Genomic DNA, 19,855 nt, shown 5'->3' on the forward strand with positions numbered 1-19,855 from the left:
CAGCTTTCTTGGTTGGGGAAGACGCTCCTTCAAAGGCTGAGATTCCAGTTGGTGTCAGGGAAAAAATGTACCCACCGGTCATAGGAGCACAGGCTTGGATCCTGAAGGGATTTCAGAGAATGTCCAGTCCAACCCTCTCATTTTACAGAAGAGAAAGCAGGCCTGGAGAGGAGCTGTGGCTTGTCCAGTGTCACTAAAGCAGCGGCAGGCTAAGCAGTGATTCAAAGCCAGCACATTTTATGTTATCGCTCGTGGCCGATCTCTCTCTCTCTCTCTGTCTCTGTCTCTGTCTCTCTGTCTCTCTCTGTCTCTCTGTCTCTGTCTCTGTCTCTATCTCTGTCTCTGTCTCTGTCTCTCTGTATCTCTGTCTCTGTCTCTGTCTCTCTCTCTCTGTCTCTCTCCCTCTCTCCCTCTTCCTCTTCCTCTCCCCCTCCATTTCTTTCCTTCTCTCCTTCCATCCCTCCCTCATTTGGTCTCAGTATTATCATCTGAGTGGGCCTTTTTTTACTAGTTAAAATAAAGGCTTCCTTTTTCTTCTAAGTTAAAAGAGTAAGCCTTGGTCACAAGGGAGATTATTCAGTTAAATGCCAGATATATTCTAAGGACAGAAGGGATTGGTCCATAGTTAATTTTCTTAGGGACAGCATAAGTATCTTCAACATGGCATCGTGGAAATACAGTCCACCTTGGGCCAAGCCCTGCTTCTAAGACCCATTGGCTCTGTAACTTTGGGCGAATCCCTTAACCTCTCAGGACTCTAGGTCAGCAGTTCTCTCTCTAGAGATGCCCCAGATCACTTCGGTGGGGGAGTGGTCTGTGAGGTGAAAATTATTCTCATAATAATGCTAAGATATTTTAATTTCTAATATAGTAAATATCTATAGACCTAATGCATATATACAAAAACTCTTTGGGATCCTTAATAGTTTCTAAGAGTCTAAAGAAGGCCTGAGACCAAAAAGGTTAAGAATTGCCACTCTAGGCAATTTTCCAAGTCTCCTGCACTGCAGAGGGACTCTTCTTACCAAGGAGTTCCTTATACCAATGAAACCTCAAGTCCAACCTCTGTTCTTTGCCTTTTTCTAAAATATTGAAGTTTTCTAAAATAGAGGAAATTCCCTAAATAAAAATCAGTGAATCATTCTAGCTTTTAGTGGATTATTCAGCCAATCAGCAAGCATTTATTTGTCAAGTATTCATGTACAGACACTGCATGCCTATCTCTTCATTTGTCCACTCATTCGGCATCTGAATCACAAAAAGCAATCTTGATGGACTTTGTTTAGTTCTAGGCCATTTATATGGATTTTGTGTATACCTATAGATGTGCATCCTGTGTCCACCATTAGAACGGAAGCCCCTTGAGGACTCCTCAAGTACTATTTGGCTTTGTGTCTCTGGTGCCTAGTTCAATATCTGGCACATAGTAGGAACTTGACATAGGTTTGTTGACCAGTGAGCAGTTAAGAATATCGAGATCACACTGTTCATGGTGTTTCCATATATCCGTTTCTAGAGGCAGAAAGGACATATCTTCTATGGAGAATTTATAGAAAGTCATGGAAAGTAGAGCAAAGAAGGTTTAGGAAAGGTAGGTTATGTAGCAGTGAAAGGAGAGCCAATGAGATTCTGGAACCATTGAAGCATCAAAATTATCAGTGAGGCTGGGGACATTTTCCTCTATGGTGTTTTAAATTAAGCCAAGTCAACAAGCATTTATTAAGCACCTACTATGTGCTAGGCACAGTGCTAACCTCTGGGGACACAAAGAAAGGCAAAAACAGTCCCTGTTCTCACAATCTAATAAGGGAAATGACATAAAATCACTTTATGTACAAGACATACACAATGTAAATGGGAGAGAATCTCAGAGAGAAGGCGCCAGCAAAGGGGTGGGGGGAGTGGTGAGGAGTGAAGAACAGGGGAAGACCTCTTGCAGAAGACTGGATTTCAGTTGAATCTTTAAGAAGGCAAAGGCCTCGTCATGGAAAATGCCGTCCACCTCCAGAGAAAGAACTAGGGAGTCTGAATGAACAGTGAAACAGACTATTGGCTATTTTTTCTTCTGTTGGGTTTTGTTTCCTCTTTCTGGTGGTTCCTCCTATTGGTCTAATTCTTACTTACAACATCACTAATGTGAAAATATGTTTAACAGGAATGTATATGTATAGCCTCTATCAGATTGCGCACCATCTTGGGGAGGGAGGTGGGGAGGGAGGGGGAGAAAAATTTAAAACTCAAAAGCTTGTGGAAGTGATTGTTGATAAAGCAAAATAAATTAATTTTAAAAAAAGAAGGCCATAATAGAGAGGAAGCCTAGATGAGAAGTAAGAACCTTCCAGGCATGGGAGATGGCCAGCACAAAGGCACAGGATCACATGCTCACACCAGCAAGGGGACCAGGGTCACCAGATTGTGAGAACATTGATGGAGGAATGGTGTAGGAAGACTGGAAAGGTAGGAAGTGGCCTTGTTCTGAGGAGCCTCACAAGTCTGACAGAAGACTAATTTGAACCCAGGAGGTCATGTAGAGCCAATGGATTTTACTGAAGAGGGAAGTAAATCAAGGCTTCGAGAACTCCCAGAGAAAACACTATTCTACCAGGGTAGGAGTAGATTATTTGGAGAAGCCCACACAGCAAAATAATAGAGAAGTGCTTATTTCTGTCAGTTCTAAGAGAAGTGAGGTTTATTTATTACTACTTACTTTTGGAAATGGCAGATGATACATTTCGAACCAATGTTTACCTTACTAGAGGCAGCTAGGTGTTGCAATGAATAGAATGGCAGATTTGCAGGTAGGAAGACCTGAGTTCAAATCCCACCTGAGACACTTACTGGCTGTATGATCCTGGGCAAGTCACTCAACCTCTTGAGTCTCAGTTCCTTCACCTGTAAGATGAGGATAATAATAACAACACCTCTCTCCCAGAGTGGTTGTGAGGATCAAATGTGATATTTATAAAGCATTTCACAAACTTGAAGTGCTATATAAATGCTCACTATTGTTACATAGAGACAATTAAGTGGGAATAGTGAAAAGTAAGTGTTTCACTTGAGTTTGGATCCCACCACAGACATTGACTCTTAAAGAAATGCCCAAATGTTGATTATCATCATCATCATCATCATCATCATCATTAAACTTCCCAAGTTCTTAAAATTGGCTTAGTTAAATGAGGCACATTTGGACTCCAACAAAGACATCTGACCGCAGCGCCCAGCAGAAGTAGCTGGGGCAGGGTTGGTGCTAAGAAAGGGCTCTCAGTCCCACAGCCTTCCTGACTCACTCAAGCTAATGAAAGAGGACATGGAAGAGGAGAGACACCAAGTGTCTAAGGAACATCGGAGATGATGAGTGGGATGATGGTGGGCACACTTCAGGAGCCTCATCATTCTCTGCTCTTCTGAAAGTTTCAGTGGAAAAATACAATTGGCAAGTTGGCCCTCCTGCTCTGCAGGTATTTTCACGGAGTCGTTCTCCAGGGCAGCAACCCAGAGAAGGTCCTCGGTTGTGTGAATGGATGGGAGAGTGTACATGGAGGGACAAACAGGCCAAAGGAGTGACCCAGCCCATCGCTAAGAGGAAATCCAGTCACATTTGCGGGTGTAAATATGTCATTGGTAATATGGGATGCTGCGAGCTGTCCCAGTGTGTAGAGTGTTGGATCTGGAGAAAGGTGACCCAGATTAAAATGCTACCTCAGACGTTGTTACTAGTGATGTGGTCCTGGGCAAACCACTCCCTCAGTTTCCTCATCTTTAAATTAAGGATGACAGTAATGCGTACCTCACCTTGTAAGGATCAAATGAGAAAATCTCTTTAATGTTCTTTGCAAATCTCAGTGTCCCATGCATGTTTGCTATAATTATTATGGTTTCAAGATGTAGATTCTAAATACTACAACTATAGGTGATGTGGAGATTTTGTTTTGTTTTGTTCTTAACTGTAATACATGAAAATAGAAGAGAATTGATAACAGAATACCCTTTTTAAATTTTCAGGAGGGGAAAAAAACACATTTTTATTATTTGAAACACTTCGCTTAGCTCAGGAAGATAAGATCCCAGAATGGAAAGGAAAGCTGCCCACTCTTCTTAAGGATGTCTTGTACTGAACGGTCAGACTATCCAAACATCTTGGATTATAATACTTAAAAAAATACTCAACAAGATTTGAACTGAGTGACTGTATTGAATTAAGTGCTAAGGGTTAACGTGCTAAGCCTGTTTGCAGATGTTTCTGTTCCTCCAGGGTGTGGAACCCAACAAACACACAAAAAGAAAGGCACCATGGCAGTGAGGGAGGCTTTAGAATGACTCTGGTCCAAGGTCTGCCTTTGACACAGACTGGCTGGGGGACCCTGGACAAGGACCTCTACCCCTTAGTGTCCCCGTGCATCTCACCAACACTCTGAATCATGGATAACTAGATCAATTCCCATCCCAGATCAGTTTCCGCTGTGAGAGTTCCCTGCACCGGTGAAATCACAGACCCAAAGCAATCTTTAAAAAATTGTTTATTTTGGGAAAATGTTGAATATGTTTGATCTCCTTCTGAATGCCTAAGACACCATAATAAATCACTTTTTTCCTCATCAGCCTGAGTGATGTGCTTCCCCCACCCCTACAATTAAGAAATTTGGGAAGACAGATCTTTCTCATCTTGTCTGATGCTTTCCTCCATACTCAAATTAAGGAAAATCAAGATTTGCACAAAAAAAATGAAACCCAGTAGGAGATGGAATGCGGCTTCAGAGATTCTTTTACTGGTTGTCACCTCAGACCTCGCTCCATGAATTTCCCTAGTCACCATAAATGGAAAATTCTGCAATTCTGAGGCCCTCCCACTCTGTCGTGGCCACGAGCTATGGTCGTTGTTTCTCTACCGATGCATTCATTCCCTGCTAGGCAGAAAAGAACATTGGTGAATGTTCTAGATCAGGTCCGTATCTAGATTTTGCTAAAGCTGGAAACACATTCTCTAGTGACCCTTGGGCTCCCATTTGTGACCAGTTAGTTCCCCAGGAGATCTCCTCCCCATTTATTCTTTAATTCCTCTCAACGAATAAGTCATCCCGCACAATCAGGTCTGTTGAATGAAACTAGGACTGTGGTGATTCTGAATTTTTAGAATTGGGGCTCTAGTTGTGAGCTTTGATTCTTTTGTGCCCTACATACTTCATCTGTCCCTTATGCCAATATTCATAATTGCTCCTAGAAATATCTCCAAAATCCTCCAAAAAGCAAAACTATTACCCTTCAGAATTTTCTAAAAATATACATATCTCTCTAGTAGGGGATGTGGTCATTTGAAGAATGAGACATTGTAAGGAAATCAGACCAGCAGAAAATGGGGTCAATATGTTGTTTGGGTGCCAGCTCCACCTACTACAAAACATTATAATTCAAGTCCAAAGAGACCCAGATGGCTTAGCAGGGCCCACAGTGCCTCCTGTAGACCATTTCCAGGCTCTTGGGCCTAATTAATCAGCTTCACCCCCTAAATGTCCTTAGAGTCCTCAAAGAATCACACTGAAGGGGGTGACATTCCCTTAATGGATTTTGAAAAATAGAGTCCAAGTAATTGATGCCATCCAGTCCCCATTTGTTTTCCCCTGTTTCACACATTTAAGCCATTCCAAAATTCATAATGACTTGTCAGTGTTAAGTCTGGTGACCTAACAGCATTTGGAATTCCTGGCTTGGTGATGAATTACACTGGAGGGCCCCCCCATCCCCCCCATGCACCATGATGAATTGGAGTCTTTCTGCTCTGTGTCCACACAGGAGCAAAATTGATTTAATTAGATTAAGCGGTTCCCATCCAATTGGGTTATCTCTCAACATTCTGACTGTAATCACTTTTGCTATGAGATTGGGAATAAATATAAATCAATTTCATGGATTTCATCACTTTTAAAGGAATGCAACTAAATTATCAGATGTTGCTGAAGAAAGCCTAGTGCCACCTATCAGACAAGTTTAGGGCTATCCTTAGCCATTTCTTGAGAGCAAGTGGAGGTCGTGGGAAGAAGACTTTCACACAGGATTCATAAATTCATATCCCTGTTTCCTCCTTTTTCTAGGCCTACTTCCACTTAACAATATCTTTTGTCAGTATCTTTTTGCCATGGCTGGTAGACTTTCACCATCTCCTTTTTGTCTCCATTGGAACCACCATGAATTGGACTCTTCTGAGATGATGTTGGTGCATGATTCCTAGCTACGTAATAGCATCACTGGGAAGATATTGAGCTTAAAAAGGCAGGTGTTTGCGGCATTTGCAGAGGGTCATTAAAAGTGTCCCCTTTGGTAGGACATGTTCTGTGACCTCTTCCATTCTTTTTGTCTTTGATAATAACCTCCCTCTGGAAATGAGGGAGCAGCTGTATGCAGTAGGCTCTTCCATTGAATCATGGAGCTGGCCAGTGTGGGATGCAATGGAAAAGAAAAATTTAAGAGAAGAAAAAACATATTGCAAAGCCACATGTCAGGTAATGGAGAGCACTGGGCATTGGAAGCCAAATGGAGAGAGCCCTTACTTTAGAAATTAGAAAATCATGATGATCTCTGGATCTCATTAGATTAGATTAATTAGACTAAAAACATTAGACTGAGAACTAGAAGGAACCTTAGAAGTCCCTTATTTTACCGATGGGGAAACCAAGGCTGAAAGAGCCTCAGTGACTTGACTATGGGTACACAGCTAGTACGTGAGGCGGGTTCTGAACCCTGGTCTTCCTGATCTAGACCCAGAGCTCTATCTACTACTGTGTGATGTGATGTAGCTATCTACCCCTTCATCTTACAGACAAGGGAATGGAGGAGCTGAGACTGGACATAGTTTGACTAAGGTTCCACTGGTTGGTGGCACTGTCGGGACCTCCTTCCTATCTCTGACCTGCCTATGACGTCATTCTGCTATGACCTCCTCTCCCCCAGGATTTGTTGTTTTACATTGCTTCTATTTGGGGATGAATTGGCCCATCAAAGAGGGCGAAAACTCAGGCAGAGAGGTTCTGTGTCTGCACTGAGGACAAACATGAACAGACGTTCCTCCTGACCTTGTGAGGAAAAACTCTCCAGCTGGGATTCCAGCAAGATCAATATGTCGGTTCTAATGCTGTGTGTTGGAGGCTGCTCTTAAAAAGTGCTTGAATCTGGCCCTCTCTTTTCCATCCAGCCTTTGTTTTTAGAAGAACTCTCTAGAGCATCAAAGAAAAACTGGCTTCTGTTGTTGTTTCCCATTCCATTCAAAAGACACTCTCGGAGCCCTGACAGTACTCTGAGTCCTGGATCGAAGATGCTAATTCTTCTTCACTTTGGTACATTGTCACATTTCAGTGCCTCCAGGCTTTTACAATGGAGAGGTCAAAGTGGGCTGAGTGGCCAGGAGCCCAAAGGTGGATTCAGGATGAATTCAGGCACTTCCCTCCACCCCATCCCCACATGCCCTCTGCATGACCTTGAGCCGATGCTTGATTTCCCACAGTCAAGTTTCTGGGAATGCAAGAACAGCTTATCATACCAATTCCTTAAAGGACTGGAGTCTCATTTCAGTTCCTTTGGTATTAATCTTCCTGTCCTTCAAACCCTGAAATTAGTCTGTCAACAAACTATCACTGATGCTATAATCTTGTCTCCTACCCTGCATTTTCCTGATACTTTCCCCAAATCACAGAATTTCAGAGAGATCCCGCAGGCACAGGAGTCCAGTGGAAAGACCATTGACTTGGGATTCAGGGAACTGAGCTCAAGTCTGGGCTCTGCCCATTGCTACCCAGTAATCTGGGACAAAGCATCATCTCTCTTGACCTCGGTTTCCTCATGGGTGGACACTGGACTCAATGGCCTTTCAGGCTCCACTTCTAGGTCGGGGTTGTCTGACTATATCATCTCTCAGTCTTACTGCACTTCTCCGATTTCAAAGGGATCTGTCCATCATATCAGTTTACTATATGACTCGTTTTCCTCAACTCAAAATTATGTGTTCAGACTAAATGACCTCTAAACATCCCTTCCGTCTCTAAATCTAGGATTCCGAAGAATTCCCTTTCCCAGAGACCCAACAAGTTGGCACCCGCCCTTTATGTCTTACTTAAGGCAACCTAAGATGGCACACATCTTCTTGGCAACCACATCACCTTGCAGACTCATATGACTCACATTGGGCTTGGAGTTCACTAAAGCTCCCAGATCCTTTTCAGACTGACTGCTGCCTAGCCAAGTACCCTAAGCGTTCTACTTGAGAAGCTGATTTTCTGAACCCAAGTTTAAGAAATGAAGCCAGATGTCTCAAATTCTCAGTGAATTAACTTTCAGTTGACATTGGCCAAGAGTGATACCTCTCTCTAAGGGACCTATAAAAGCCTCTTTACTTTAACTGCCTACCAAGAGGCAAGCTCCCAGGATCTGACAGCAGAAAGCCCGGGTTCAAGTTCTGCAGCTCATTCACAAGTCATCTCATCTTCCTGAGCCTCCTTTCCCTCACTTCTAAAACAGGTACAGAAACATCACGCTGTGCTTCTCCTTAAAGTGATGCCCAAATGTAAGTGATTGGAGCTAAGTCATCAGCGGGAGTGCCAGGGCCCCCCTCTTCCCTGTAGGATCTAACTCAAGCCCTTCAGTTGGATTCCCGAAGCTCTTCCATCTCGTTCCAGTCTCTTGACTTTTTTCATGTGATTTTAGAATGGAAGCTCCCTTAGGGCAGGACTCCCCAGTACTGTAGCTGGCACCTGGTGGATGCTTAAGACATGTTTGTTCTTTTTAAATTGTTCTTCAAAAACCAAATAAGTATCAAGTTCTAGGGGCAAAACGAGTGAAAACTAGCCATGCTTTCAAGGGGCATGGCAGGGTAGGGGACGGTCCTACTCAAGACCATTCTATGCCCATCCCTGAGGCCAGGAAGCGTTTCCAAACCAGGCTTAAAGAGCAGAGCTGAGGCTTCAGAGGGAATCTGAGCCACTGAATCTGAATCTGGGTCTCTGCTCCTTCCTCCTCATGCAACCTTAGGCTAGTTCCTCCTTACAAGGAAGAGATTGGATCAGATGACCTCCAAGGTCCCTTCCAGCTCTGTATCCTGTCTGGTAAGAACTGTGGCTGAATGTCAAAGCTATGTTTATTTCTGACCATCTGCTGATTTGTTTTGGTTACTACCAAAGTGACCTTGGAAAAGTCATTTAACTTCCTTGGGCCTCAGTTTCCTCATCTGTCAAATGAGAGCATCAAATGAATCAGAAGACCTGGATGGTTCCTTTTGACTCTAATGAGAGCATTCGATGATTAGGCCCATTCATTGCTGAATAAACCCTTTTCTTTGGGATTTGAAGAGATGAACCAAGTTTGGTTTTTCTCACCTTGCATCAGTCCATCCTGCATGTTTCATCACCCATCTTGACCTTTTCCTTTTACAAACATGTTTGGAGTGTTTTGTTTCTTCTTTTTTATCGGCAGTGGGTCAACATGGGGAGGTCCCACGCTCAGGACCATGACTTTTCAGGGCAAGGCTCATCCTCTGGGAGCCAACACAGAGCACTACGTTTCCCTGTTTCGCAGATGGAGATAACAACAGCATCTACTTTCCAGGATTGTTGTGAAGACAAAATGAGATGATATTTGTACAGGTTTTTTTTTTTTTCCAAACCGTAAAATGCTAGCTATTATTATTGTCGCCATCTTTGTTGCTGTTAGTGTTTATTGCATCGTGCTTTGATGTCATGGTGTGTGAGAGGTTGGGACTGAAAGCTCAGGCATCTGGGCTCCAGTCTGGATTTGGATGTAAACCTGAACACATCACTTCCCTTTTCTGCTCCTCAGGGTCCTCTTCTGGCAAATAAGGAGCTAGAACTTGATGAGATCTGTTCAGCTTTAAAATTCTCTACTGGAGAAATGAAAAGGAGGCAGGATGGTTCAGTGGGAAAAACACTGGATTGGGGGTTAGAGAACAGGGGTGCACTTCCCAACCCTTCCACCTACCGGCTGGGTGATCTTGGACACGTCACTTCATCTCGTGGCGTGTCCATTTCTTGGCTGTAAAATGAGGTGTTTGGACCAGATGGTCTCCTCTGTCCTTTCTGGCTCTTAATCCTGGATCTCTTGCTCATCAACAGGTAATGATCTAATCGACCTTTCCTTTTTGTTTTCCAACAGAGGCCTGTTGGCGGACAACTTCACAACAACCCATTACCGGGAAGACAGCACCGATGTCTCCTCGGCACAAAATTACCCGGTGAGTGGCCTATGTCTGAATCGAATGGTTTTTTAGAGGGGGGCAGCATGTTTGACATTTGCCCTCATCTCAAACTAAGCACACTGACATGCTTTTTGCTGGGCTCAGACAAGGATGGGAGGCTGGCACAGCAGAAAGATGACCTAATAAAAGTGCGTGCTAGGAAAGGCCAGGAAAGGCTTAGGTGACTACATTTCCAAGCTGTGCTGGGAGATGTTGACCAGTCATGGAGCCAGATTCAAAGGTTTGGAGGCTGCCTTCTTGGGCAGACTAGTTATAAAACCCCACCTAGGCATGCTAGGGCCACCCCAGCAACCTTTTCAAGACCTTCACTTTTGGCTAAGTTATAGTTGAAGCCTCTAGGAGGCCTAGTAAGGAAGATTGGACTTGGTACCAGAAGCTCTGAGTTTGAATCCTGCCTCAGATATTTATTCATTATTTGACCCTGGCCAAGGCACTTCACCTCTGTCTGCCTCAGTTTCCTTATGTATAGAATGGGGATGATAATGCCTCATAAGCATTTTATGAGGATCAGATTTGATAAGATATATTAAGTACTTTGCAAACCTTAAAGCTCTATATAGCCGCTAAATGTTATTGGAAATACATTCCAGATCCTTTGCCTTTTTTGTGTCCTGGACCCTTTTGGCAACTTGGCAAAGCTCATGGACCCCTTCTAGGAAAAATACTTTTAAATGCATACGCTAAAAGTATTACAAAGAAAAACCAATTATATTGAAATATAGTTATCAAAATATTAAAGGAAAAAAATCATGTTCACAGACCCTACATTAAGAATCCCTAATCTAGACATTCGAAAAAAAAATGTCTTTAGCAAAAGCAAAACTATGTAGACCCCAGGTCTCCTTGATGGCACAACAGGACGAAGACCGGATGCCGAGGGAAGGTCTCCTTTGGGTCTGGTGACCTTCTCTTGGCTGTCTAACATACCTGAAGGCTTCATTGACAGCTTGAGTTTTCCCAGTTGCCCAGCATGTCTACGCATTCTATCCCAAGAGGAACAAGCCTCTCACATTCTCATCACAGCAAACTCAGCTCCTTAGTCCCTCCATGCTCTGAGCCACGGCCCAGCCTCAGACCTTTCCTTGTAAAGTTTCGTTGTGTTTGGTTTTTTTTTCATTAAAAAAGGGCTTTATTCCCAGAGAAGTAGCTACCAATGTCACCATATTTGTCACTTACTCCTCTGAAGTTTCATCTATAAAATTGAGCAAAGAAGAGAAGAGTTGAGAAACCACTGTGAGCTCTTATCAGAAAGAGGCGATGTACATCCAAGGTATGATTAGATCAGCAATTGTGTATTTCCTCTCATAGGAGAGATTCTTTTTCCTTATTTGCCAAAATAAATGAGAAATGTACCCGCTGTGCTGGACATTGTCCCAGGATCCTTGGTTTGGGAATTGGAGTGCATAGGCCGTTAACAAGGTATTCTCATAGGCAGCCGCTTCACTCCGGCTAAGCTCATCTGCTCAGCGTCTGTTGAACTCGAGTCACTCGTTACCCTCCCTGTCCTTTGTCACAGCTCCATTCCACCTCCTGAGAATTCCCCCACTTCTGTGCTATCTCTCTGCATCCAGCCTCTCTTTCCAAGCCCAGCTCAAAACCCAGGAGAAGGATGAGACAAGATGGAGAAATGTGGCCACAGTCGGGTTCCCTTGGAACCATTTGAATGGCTGCACACTAAGACTGGACAGTTGCCAACAGGAAATGGCTCAATGCTGACTTGGAAGGGGGATTCCAGTTGAGTTCCCCAAGGATCTGTGCTTGGCTTTGGGCTATTTCACATTTTAATCCCTGCTTTAGATAAAGGTAGTTATGGCACGTTCATCAAATTTGCAGATGACATATGGCTAACCTACTGGGTGACATGGTCAGGAGCCAAAAAGATCTCGAAAGGGGCCAAAGCATTGAACTGAATATAATAAGATGAAATTTAATGGGAATAAGTTCAATTTCACAAGTCCAAGATGGGGAGGCATTGCTGAATAGCAGGCTATCTGAAGAAGAATTGGAGAGTGAAAGCCCAATCTAAGTCAGTGGTGTGATAAGCAGCCAAAAAAGTCAATGTGGCCTTTAAGGCCGCATGAAGGGAAAGGCAGAGAGCCCAGGACTGGGGAGGTGATGGTATCATTGAACCATGCCCTGGCAGAACCGCAGCCAAAGCATCATGCTTAGTTCTGGGAGCCATCTTTAAGGGGGCCATTGATGGGCTCAGGAGTGTCCAGAGGTGATAACGGTGCTGAGGGACAGGCCTCAGGATCATGTGGTATGATTGGGGAACGTTGGGAACTGGAGCAGAGAAGACTGGGGAGGGGACACAATCCTTGTCTTTGAGTATTTAAGGACCGCCTCATGAAAGGTGGATACTTTTGTTCTGCCTGGTCCACAGGGCACAAGTGGAAACTCTCGGCTTTGTGGCTAAGTCACTGGCCATCTCTGGCTTGCAGTTTCTTCTTCTGTAAAATGAAGGAGGTAAACTAGGTGAGCCCTGAGCTCCCTTCTAGCTTTAAATCTGTATAATCCAGCAGGAATAAATTTCAAAGAGTCAAGGTTCGGGTCAATGAAGACCAAACTGCCCAGTGGAATGGACTGCCTTGAGAAATAGTAAGGTTTCCTTGCCAGATGTCTTCAAGCAAGGGCTAGCCAGCCACTCCTTAGGCATGTTCCGTGTGTGTGGAGGATTCTTGTTCAGGAGCAGGATGAAGTGAAATGTCTCCAAGGCCCCTTCAAACTGAAACCTGTGATTTTGAGAGATTCAGGGAAAGAGGATGAACTTGTACCCAGTGGGAGATTAGGGAGTAGAGGAGCTGGTGCCCTTGAGGAAGAAATATGGGGGATTGTGCAGGCTTGATAGATGGTATATGCAAAGTCCATTGAAACAGAAAAGGGCAGAAAGGCAAAAAGATCTGGGAATGGCCTGGAGGAAAACCACGTATGAGGAGTGATGTGAAAGGGTTAGAAAGGTACCCTGGGAGGGCCTTAAATGCCAGGCTTAGTGCTCTTGGCCATGGGGAGCCGCTGAGTGGATCTGGGCATGGCTGTGATGTCATTAGGCTTACGTCTTAGGAAAATGATTCTGGCGCCTACCTAAAGGATGACTTGAAAAGGGATGAGACCAGACACAAGGAGACCCGCTAGGAGGTACAGTAGTAGTCCAGGGGAGAGGCGACAATAATAGTGTTATGCGAAGTGCATTCTTATGGCCCTTGATGTTTTGCAAAGTGCTTCACATGTTATCTCATTTTGAGATTATCTGATCATTTTGGTAGATGATAAAAACTGCTGAGAAATAGTGGTAGAGAAACCTAACAGGGAGTTGGGATTTTGTATCTGAAAGCCAAAGGAGAACTCTAGATGCAAGAATCACCCACTGAGAGACAAGGCTTGAAGCTATGGAAGCGGCTGAAAGAATGGAGCCAAGAATGGAACCTTATGAGAGAAGAGCAGGACAGACAAGGAGGGGAGAAGAGGGCTGAAGAGCACGCCTTGGGAAACCCCCACTCAAAGGCCACAAAGACCCCGCAAAGGAGACTTTGAGCAATGAGGCAGAAAGGTTGGACAAAAACTTAGACAAGACAGGGTTCTAGAAGGAGGGCGTGGTCAAACAGTGCCAAAAGCTATTGAAAGCAGAGGAGAACGAGAGACTCAGAGAGGGATGCTGAGTTTGATAAATAGATGGCTCTTTGGGACCTTCAAGGGAGTAAACTCAATAGCACAGAGGACAGGACCAGCCCATTCTAATATCTGGGGCAAGGGAGAGGTGCCCGGAAGAGAACCTTCCTCCAGAAAGGGCCTGTGGTCTGACCTGGAGAGGATGAACAGGATGGAGAGTAAATCCAGGTGTGTTCACAAGGTTCCCAAGTGAAAGGGGTGGGTAGGAAGTAGCATCAGTTTAAAGAGGAGAAACTAATCCAGGGACTAGGACAGCAGTCTATGAAAGGGAGAATGGAGTGCTCCTGAGATGGCACTTGGTCTCCCCCTGAAATGCCATGTTGATGCCAACAGGGTGCCGAGCATCCCCTTCCTCGGTCTTTCTCATTTCTGCCCCTAGATTGCAGGAGATTGAGACCTCAGTGAGTAGTGAGCAGTGAGAGAAAGGACAGAGCTTGGATGATCACTGGCAGGGGAGCAGAGCAAAGGGAAGGTTGGTTTTCTAGCCCAGGGAAGAGCTGTACACATTTCAATGTGTGGGAATGAAGACCGTGAAGAGGGAGGCAGAAGATGCATGAGGGTGGGCAGGGTGGAGGCTGTAAGGGAATGGAGGGAACCAAAGAGAGTGGCCACCGTACCAACCAAGCCAGATGAGCACAATTTAGTCTCTTTTTCAATCATTTTTGGGGAGAGGGAGAGATGGTATGGGTATGAGGGAGAAGTATCCCCAAATAAGACCATGGTGCAATAGAATGCTTCTCAGAATCATTTCATTTTAGGCCCTCCGTGGCCACCTTATCCATCCCATACCCCAAAAGGAATCCCCACCATCACACTCTCAGTAAGAGACTTTTGGAAAGGCCCCTGCTGCCACCCATCAGCCCCAGGAGCCTCTAGGGACGAGGCAACCTGCATCTGGAGCAGACGTCTCATCTTCCATCTGGATCGTTTTCAACTCTCCTTTCCTTCTCTCATTTGTCTGCTTGCTCCTCTGGTCTTTGCTTCCTGGTTTCATTCCCTTGGCCAATTTTCTCTTCTCTTTTTGTCTTAATTTAAAGGGAAGATGGGTCAAAGAAACATCATTTAAAATGAAAAGGCAAGGGACAGGATAAATAAGACCCCCAGCCCTGCCAAGAATGTTTTGGCCAAAGGTTGGAAAAGCTGTCAGCTCAAAGTCCTTGCCGCTCTCCCCAGATGTCCCCACTCCTTGGAGTGTCATTGGGAGCTGGCAGCCGCATTTCTGTAAAGATAAGAAACAAAAGATCAGGCTCAGTAAATAAAAACCGCCGGCTATAAACAGCTGGCTTTCTGGATGCAGAAGGCGCAGAAGGGCTTCTTCTATTTCCTCCTGTGGCCCTCTACAATGAGGCCGACAGATGTGTTGGGGGTGGGGGCCGGGGGATTGGTGTTGAATCGGTTCTGAGGACAGTCAGAAATGACTTGCTAACCCCGTATCCTCTAAAACCAGCACAGAATGGATTTTCATAAATTAGAAAAAGGACAGCCATAAAATAAAAGGAACCATTTTCAGGCAATAACATTTCTATCCCCTGATGAACTTACTTGTTCCATTGGCCTGCGGGTGGAGATGGGAGGGCTGGAAAGTTGATGGTCCATCTTTCACCAGGAGAGGGCGTCCTGAGAAAATGGATCATTGGCCCCTCCAACCATGTGCATTATCTCCCCTAGTTCAATGTAAGCTCCTTGAGGGCAGAGGGAGTTACCAAATAAGCAGATCAAGGAAATGCTATAGATGTGGTTTTCTAGATTTTAGAAAATCATTTAATAAAATATACTATGCTTTGGGCAAAGATAGAGCTGTAGACTAATGTTGATCCAGTTAGATGAGTTCAGAACTGGTTCATTGACTGTATTCAGAGAGTAGTCATCCAGAGTTCAAAGTCAGTGGGACAAGAGGTCCCCAGAGGTTCTGGACTCAGCCTGGTCACTTTTATCAATGACTTAGAAAGGACCCAGACACAGGCGTCTCAAGTTTGCAGATAATATAAAACTGAGAGGGGTAGCTAACTCACTTGGCAACAGTGTGGATCTAGACGGGCTTGACAGGAGAGAGAACTGGTGTGAATCAACCAACAAGCAATTATTATGCACCAACAATGTGCCAGGCACCATGCTGAGGATACGACAAAGTAAAACAGGCTCTGCCCTCAAAGAGCTGACATCTAGTGAGATGAAATCCAGCATGACTAAATGCCTAGTCCTATGCTCTGATTGAGGGAATCAACTGGTCAGATACCAGATGGGAAGGAGGATGGAGAGAGGAAAGGGAATGAGCATTTATATAGCCTACTGTGTGCCAGGCACTGTGCTAAGTGCTTTACAAATATTTTCTTATTTGATGAAGGAAGAATGACTAGACAACCATTTGTCTGAAAAAGATCAGATGGTTCAGGTAGGTTCCATGCTCAATATGAAAATGAATCCTCCACCTTGGGAAAAGCTTCCAGGAAATGCCCTGTGTCCCAGAGTATTGTGTTCAGAGTGGGCACCAAAGTTTGGAAGGCATATTGATCGGCTGGAGAGTGTCCAAAGGATGTCTGTGTCGTATAAGCCTCAGTAGAAGGAACCAAGATGTTTAGCCTGGAAGAGTGAAGTTAAAGGGACGGACCATGAGGGCAGTGATAGGTGGGTCCGAGTGTGCAGAAAAGGGACTAGTCTACTTCAGCTTGGCCCCAGAGGGAGGAGCTAGGTGCTGGGAGTGGAAGGCAAATTTAGGCTTAATGGAATAAAAAATTTTAAAACCCTTCCTAAAAAATATTCAAAAGAGGAACAGGCTGCTTTGAGAGGCAGTGAGCTCTCCCTGCTTAGAAATTTTCAAGTAGAGGCTGGAGGAGTATGTATCAGGTACAGTATAGTAGGATTCTGCCATGTGTAGGCTGGCCTAGACGGCTAGTGAGGTCAGAGGATCAATTAGTTAATTGACAAACATTTATTAAGCACCAACTGTAGGCCAGGCACCGTTCTAAGAGGTGGGGACCCAAAGACAAAAGTGAAAGTCTCTACCCTCACAAAGCTTCATTCTAATGGGGGAAGATAGTATGCACATATATTCTCATATACTAAAATACATCCAAAGCATGTAAGAGGTAATCCCCCCTTGGGATGGAAAGGACATTTGCAGTCTAGGGGACTGTGAAAGGCCTCCCCACAGAAAGGGACACTGGAGCTGAATCTTGGAGGAAATGGGGATTCTAAGGTAAGGAGGGAGAGAACGTTCCAGGCATGGAGGCATCCAGAGCAAAGGCATACAAGATGGCAGGTGGAGTGTCACATGTGATAAATGTTTTAGACCTGAAAGGGGCCTTGGAATTATCCAGCAAAGCAACCTCATTGAGTGTGCTTTTACATCTGCATCATTTCCCAAAATGTCTGTCCACCGCCTGGGCAAGGCAACCCTTGAACAAGACCACTAAAAGAGGGAGTTGGGCTACACTGTTTCTTAGGTCCCTTTCCAACTCTAAATCCCATGATCCTGCTCTTGGTCTCCTTTGCTGGATCAGCATCCGTGTTTGATCTCCTGCCCTTGGGTGTCTGCCCTGGGCCCTTGTCCTTTCTCTCTACATTTTCTTCAAGGGTAATCTCATCAGCTGCCATATATTCTGGTATCATCTCCACTCAGGTGACTCCTACCATAGTTCAGAAGAAAACGTTTATTGTTGTTGAACTAATCTCAAGTTAACATAACTAGGCCTGATCTCTCATTAACTACAGTTCTCAGCACTAAGACACACCACCAGCCCTTTGAGGATGTCAAGCCTTTGAGGGTTGCCCAAAGCCCTGGGAGATCAAGGGATTTGCCCAAGGTCACACAGTCAGGTTGGGTCAGAGATGGGGCTCAAACTAAAGTCATCCTGAATCCAAGTTGTTGTATCCAACTCTTCATGACCCCATTTAGGTTTTATTGGCAGAGATACTGGAGGGGTTTGCCATTTCCTTCTCCAGCTCATTGTACAGATGAGGAAAACTGAGGCAAACAGGGTTAGGTGACTTGCTCAGGGTCACACAACAAGTAAGTACCTGAGGCTGGATTTGAACTTGGGTCTTTCTGACTCCAGGCCCAGCGCTACATCCACAGTGCCACCTAGTTGCCCTCCTGAATCCAAGATTCAGTCTCTCTTCACTACACTCCAGCATACTGCCCTGCTATGATTAATAATAGCAATACTAATTTGGCACATTTCCTGAGAAATGCAAACATGATGCTAAAAGCAACTGGATGAAAACTTGTAGGAAACCAATTTGTAAAGGCAATAGCTTTTCATAGAGATGCTGGCACAGATAAGAATGTTAGGATTTCCAACAGAATTTGGCTTTTGGACCTTTCTTTGTGTTCCATACAGCTCCATATAACGGCATTTTCCTGTTTCTGCCGTTGTGCCCAGACTGTGTTCTGGGGGGCCCGCCACGATGCGTGTGGGTCTGCAGGGTCAAGGCTGCATTGATCCCAGGAGCAGCACCGGTCACTGCCTGTCTCTCCACACCCACCCTTTCATTTTCACCTGCATCGCAGAAGGCTGTGCACTACTGACCTCTGCCCATTCTCCAGCCTGCCTCAATCCCTTGTCTGCTGTTGAAAGCCAGAGAGGCCCCTGGGGTCCCATTTCTCAAGCTGTTGCAGCAATGGTCCCAGGAGATGATCCCCTCATGGTCTGAAGGCCTTGTTCTTCCCCACTTCCCTCTGCCCACTCTAGGGAGATAGGGAAATGGTGCCCCATAGGACTCTCCATCACAAAGGCCTGTCAGGGATGGCTTTGATCCAGTGGTCTCACCTCCAACAAAGTTACTATGAACCTAGGGAATTTCATAAAGGGGAGTTCTAACCCAACAAAAACCTTTGGTAGGCGCGTGCCTGAATGGGGCCCCTTCTCCAAACGTGGATTTCCTCTCTTGGATCAGGCCACAGATTTAATACGTGGGCTATTTCCTCTTTGAGTATTGGCTTTTCCTTTGGATGTGGAGAAAGCCTGATAAGCCTCAAGGCCTCAGTGTGAACACATACATTGAGAGCCAGAGTGTACATACTGGGTCCTTTGTCATGTTTACTTACCACACGACTGCCAATCTTTTTTAGTATGCAGTCAGCCTTGGGCTGTTTAAGGGAGGATGAGGAAGGGAGGGAGGGAGGGAGGGAGGAAGGAAGGAAGGGAGGGAGAGAGGGAAGAAGGGAAAAAGGAATAAAGGAAGGAGAAAAAAAGAAAAAGAAGAAAGGAAAAGTCACATGTATTCTGAGCAAGCGTTCTTTTCATAGGCTCTAATTGAATTTTCTGGGCCTCCCTATCTTGACAGTTCCATCTTGCACCTGGCCCCCTGCCTTCTCAGGGCCCCTGCTCTCTTTCATCCTCTCCCTCTCCCTCTCCTTCTCTCTCCCTCTGACAAAAGCAAGGCGGTCTTTAGAAGCCAACTTTTTGAGGCTGCAGGATTAAAAAGCCCATCTTGTCTGAGGCCGAAAAGGTTAATTAATGCAGGGAGACGCGAATGAGCCAAGTATTAATAATTTTTTAAAAGCATGTGAGATGCCTGCCAAGTGGAACATGAGTGATGGGTCTTCTCTCCCCTGCTGAAGGAGCAGCCCCTTTTCCAAGGCTCCGTGGTCTCCTAGATGCCGTGCAAGGGAGATGTGAAGGAAGAAGAGGAAAAGGCCAGGGTGTTATGGGTCTGAGGTCAGATTTGAACTCAGGTCCTCCTGAATCCAGGGCTGGTGCTCTATCCACTGTGCCACCTAGCTGCCCCTTTAAGTAACTTTCTTAAACTGGATTCTGTAGGGTTCTCTCTCTCTCTCTCTCTCTCTCTCTCTCTCTCTCTCTCTCTCTCTCTCTCTCTCTCTCTCTCTCTCTCTCTGTCTCCCCCCACCCCATCTCTCATCTCTCGCTCTTTCTCTATCTTTCTCTTCTCTATCTCCCCCTACCCCATCTCTCTCTCTCTGTCTCTCTCTCT

General features: G+C 45.0%; 1 protein-coding gene across 3 annotated transcripts in view; it reads left to right on the forward strand.

Annotated features, from left to right (window-relative positions):
* The window catches only part of ADAM12 (ADAM metallopeptidase domain 12), a 374,850-nt gene that overhangs the window by 193,517 nt on the left and 161,478 nt on the right, over positions 1–19,855 (forward strand). For all 3 annotated transcript variants that reach the window (XR_003568576.1, XM_027855904.1, XM_027855905.1), the window contains exon 4: positions 10,153–10,231. Coding sequence is in view for 2 of the 3 variants with exons in the window: in XM_027855904.1 (XP_027711705.1) it covers positions 10,153–10,231 (79 nt within the window). In the remaining variant the exon portion in view is untranslated. The remainder of the gene's footprint in view (positions 1–10,152; positions 10,232–19,855) is intronic.

Source organism: Vombatus ursinus, unplaced genomic scaffold, assembly GCF_900497805.2.
Source record: "Vombatus ursinus unplaced genomic scaffold, bare-nosed wombat genome assembly UNPS02011353.1, whole genome shotgun sequence".
Lineage (NCBI taxonomy): Eukaryota > Metazoa > Chordata > Mammalia > Diprotodontia > Vombatidae > Vombatus > Vombatus ursinus.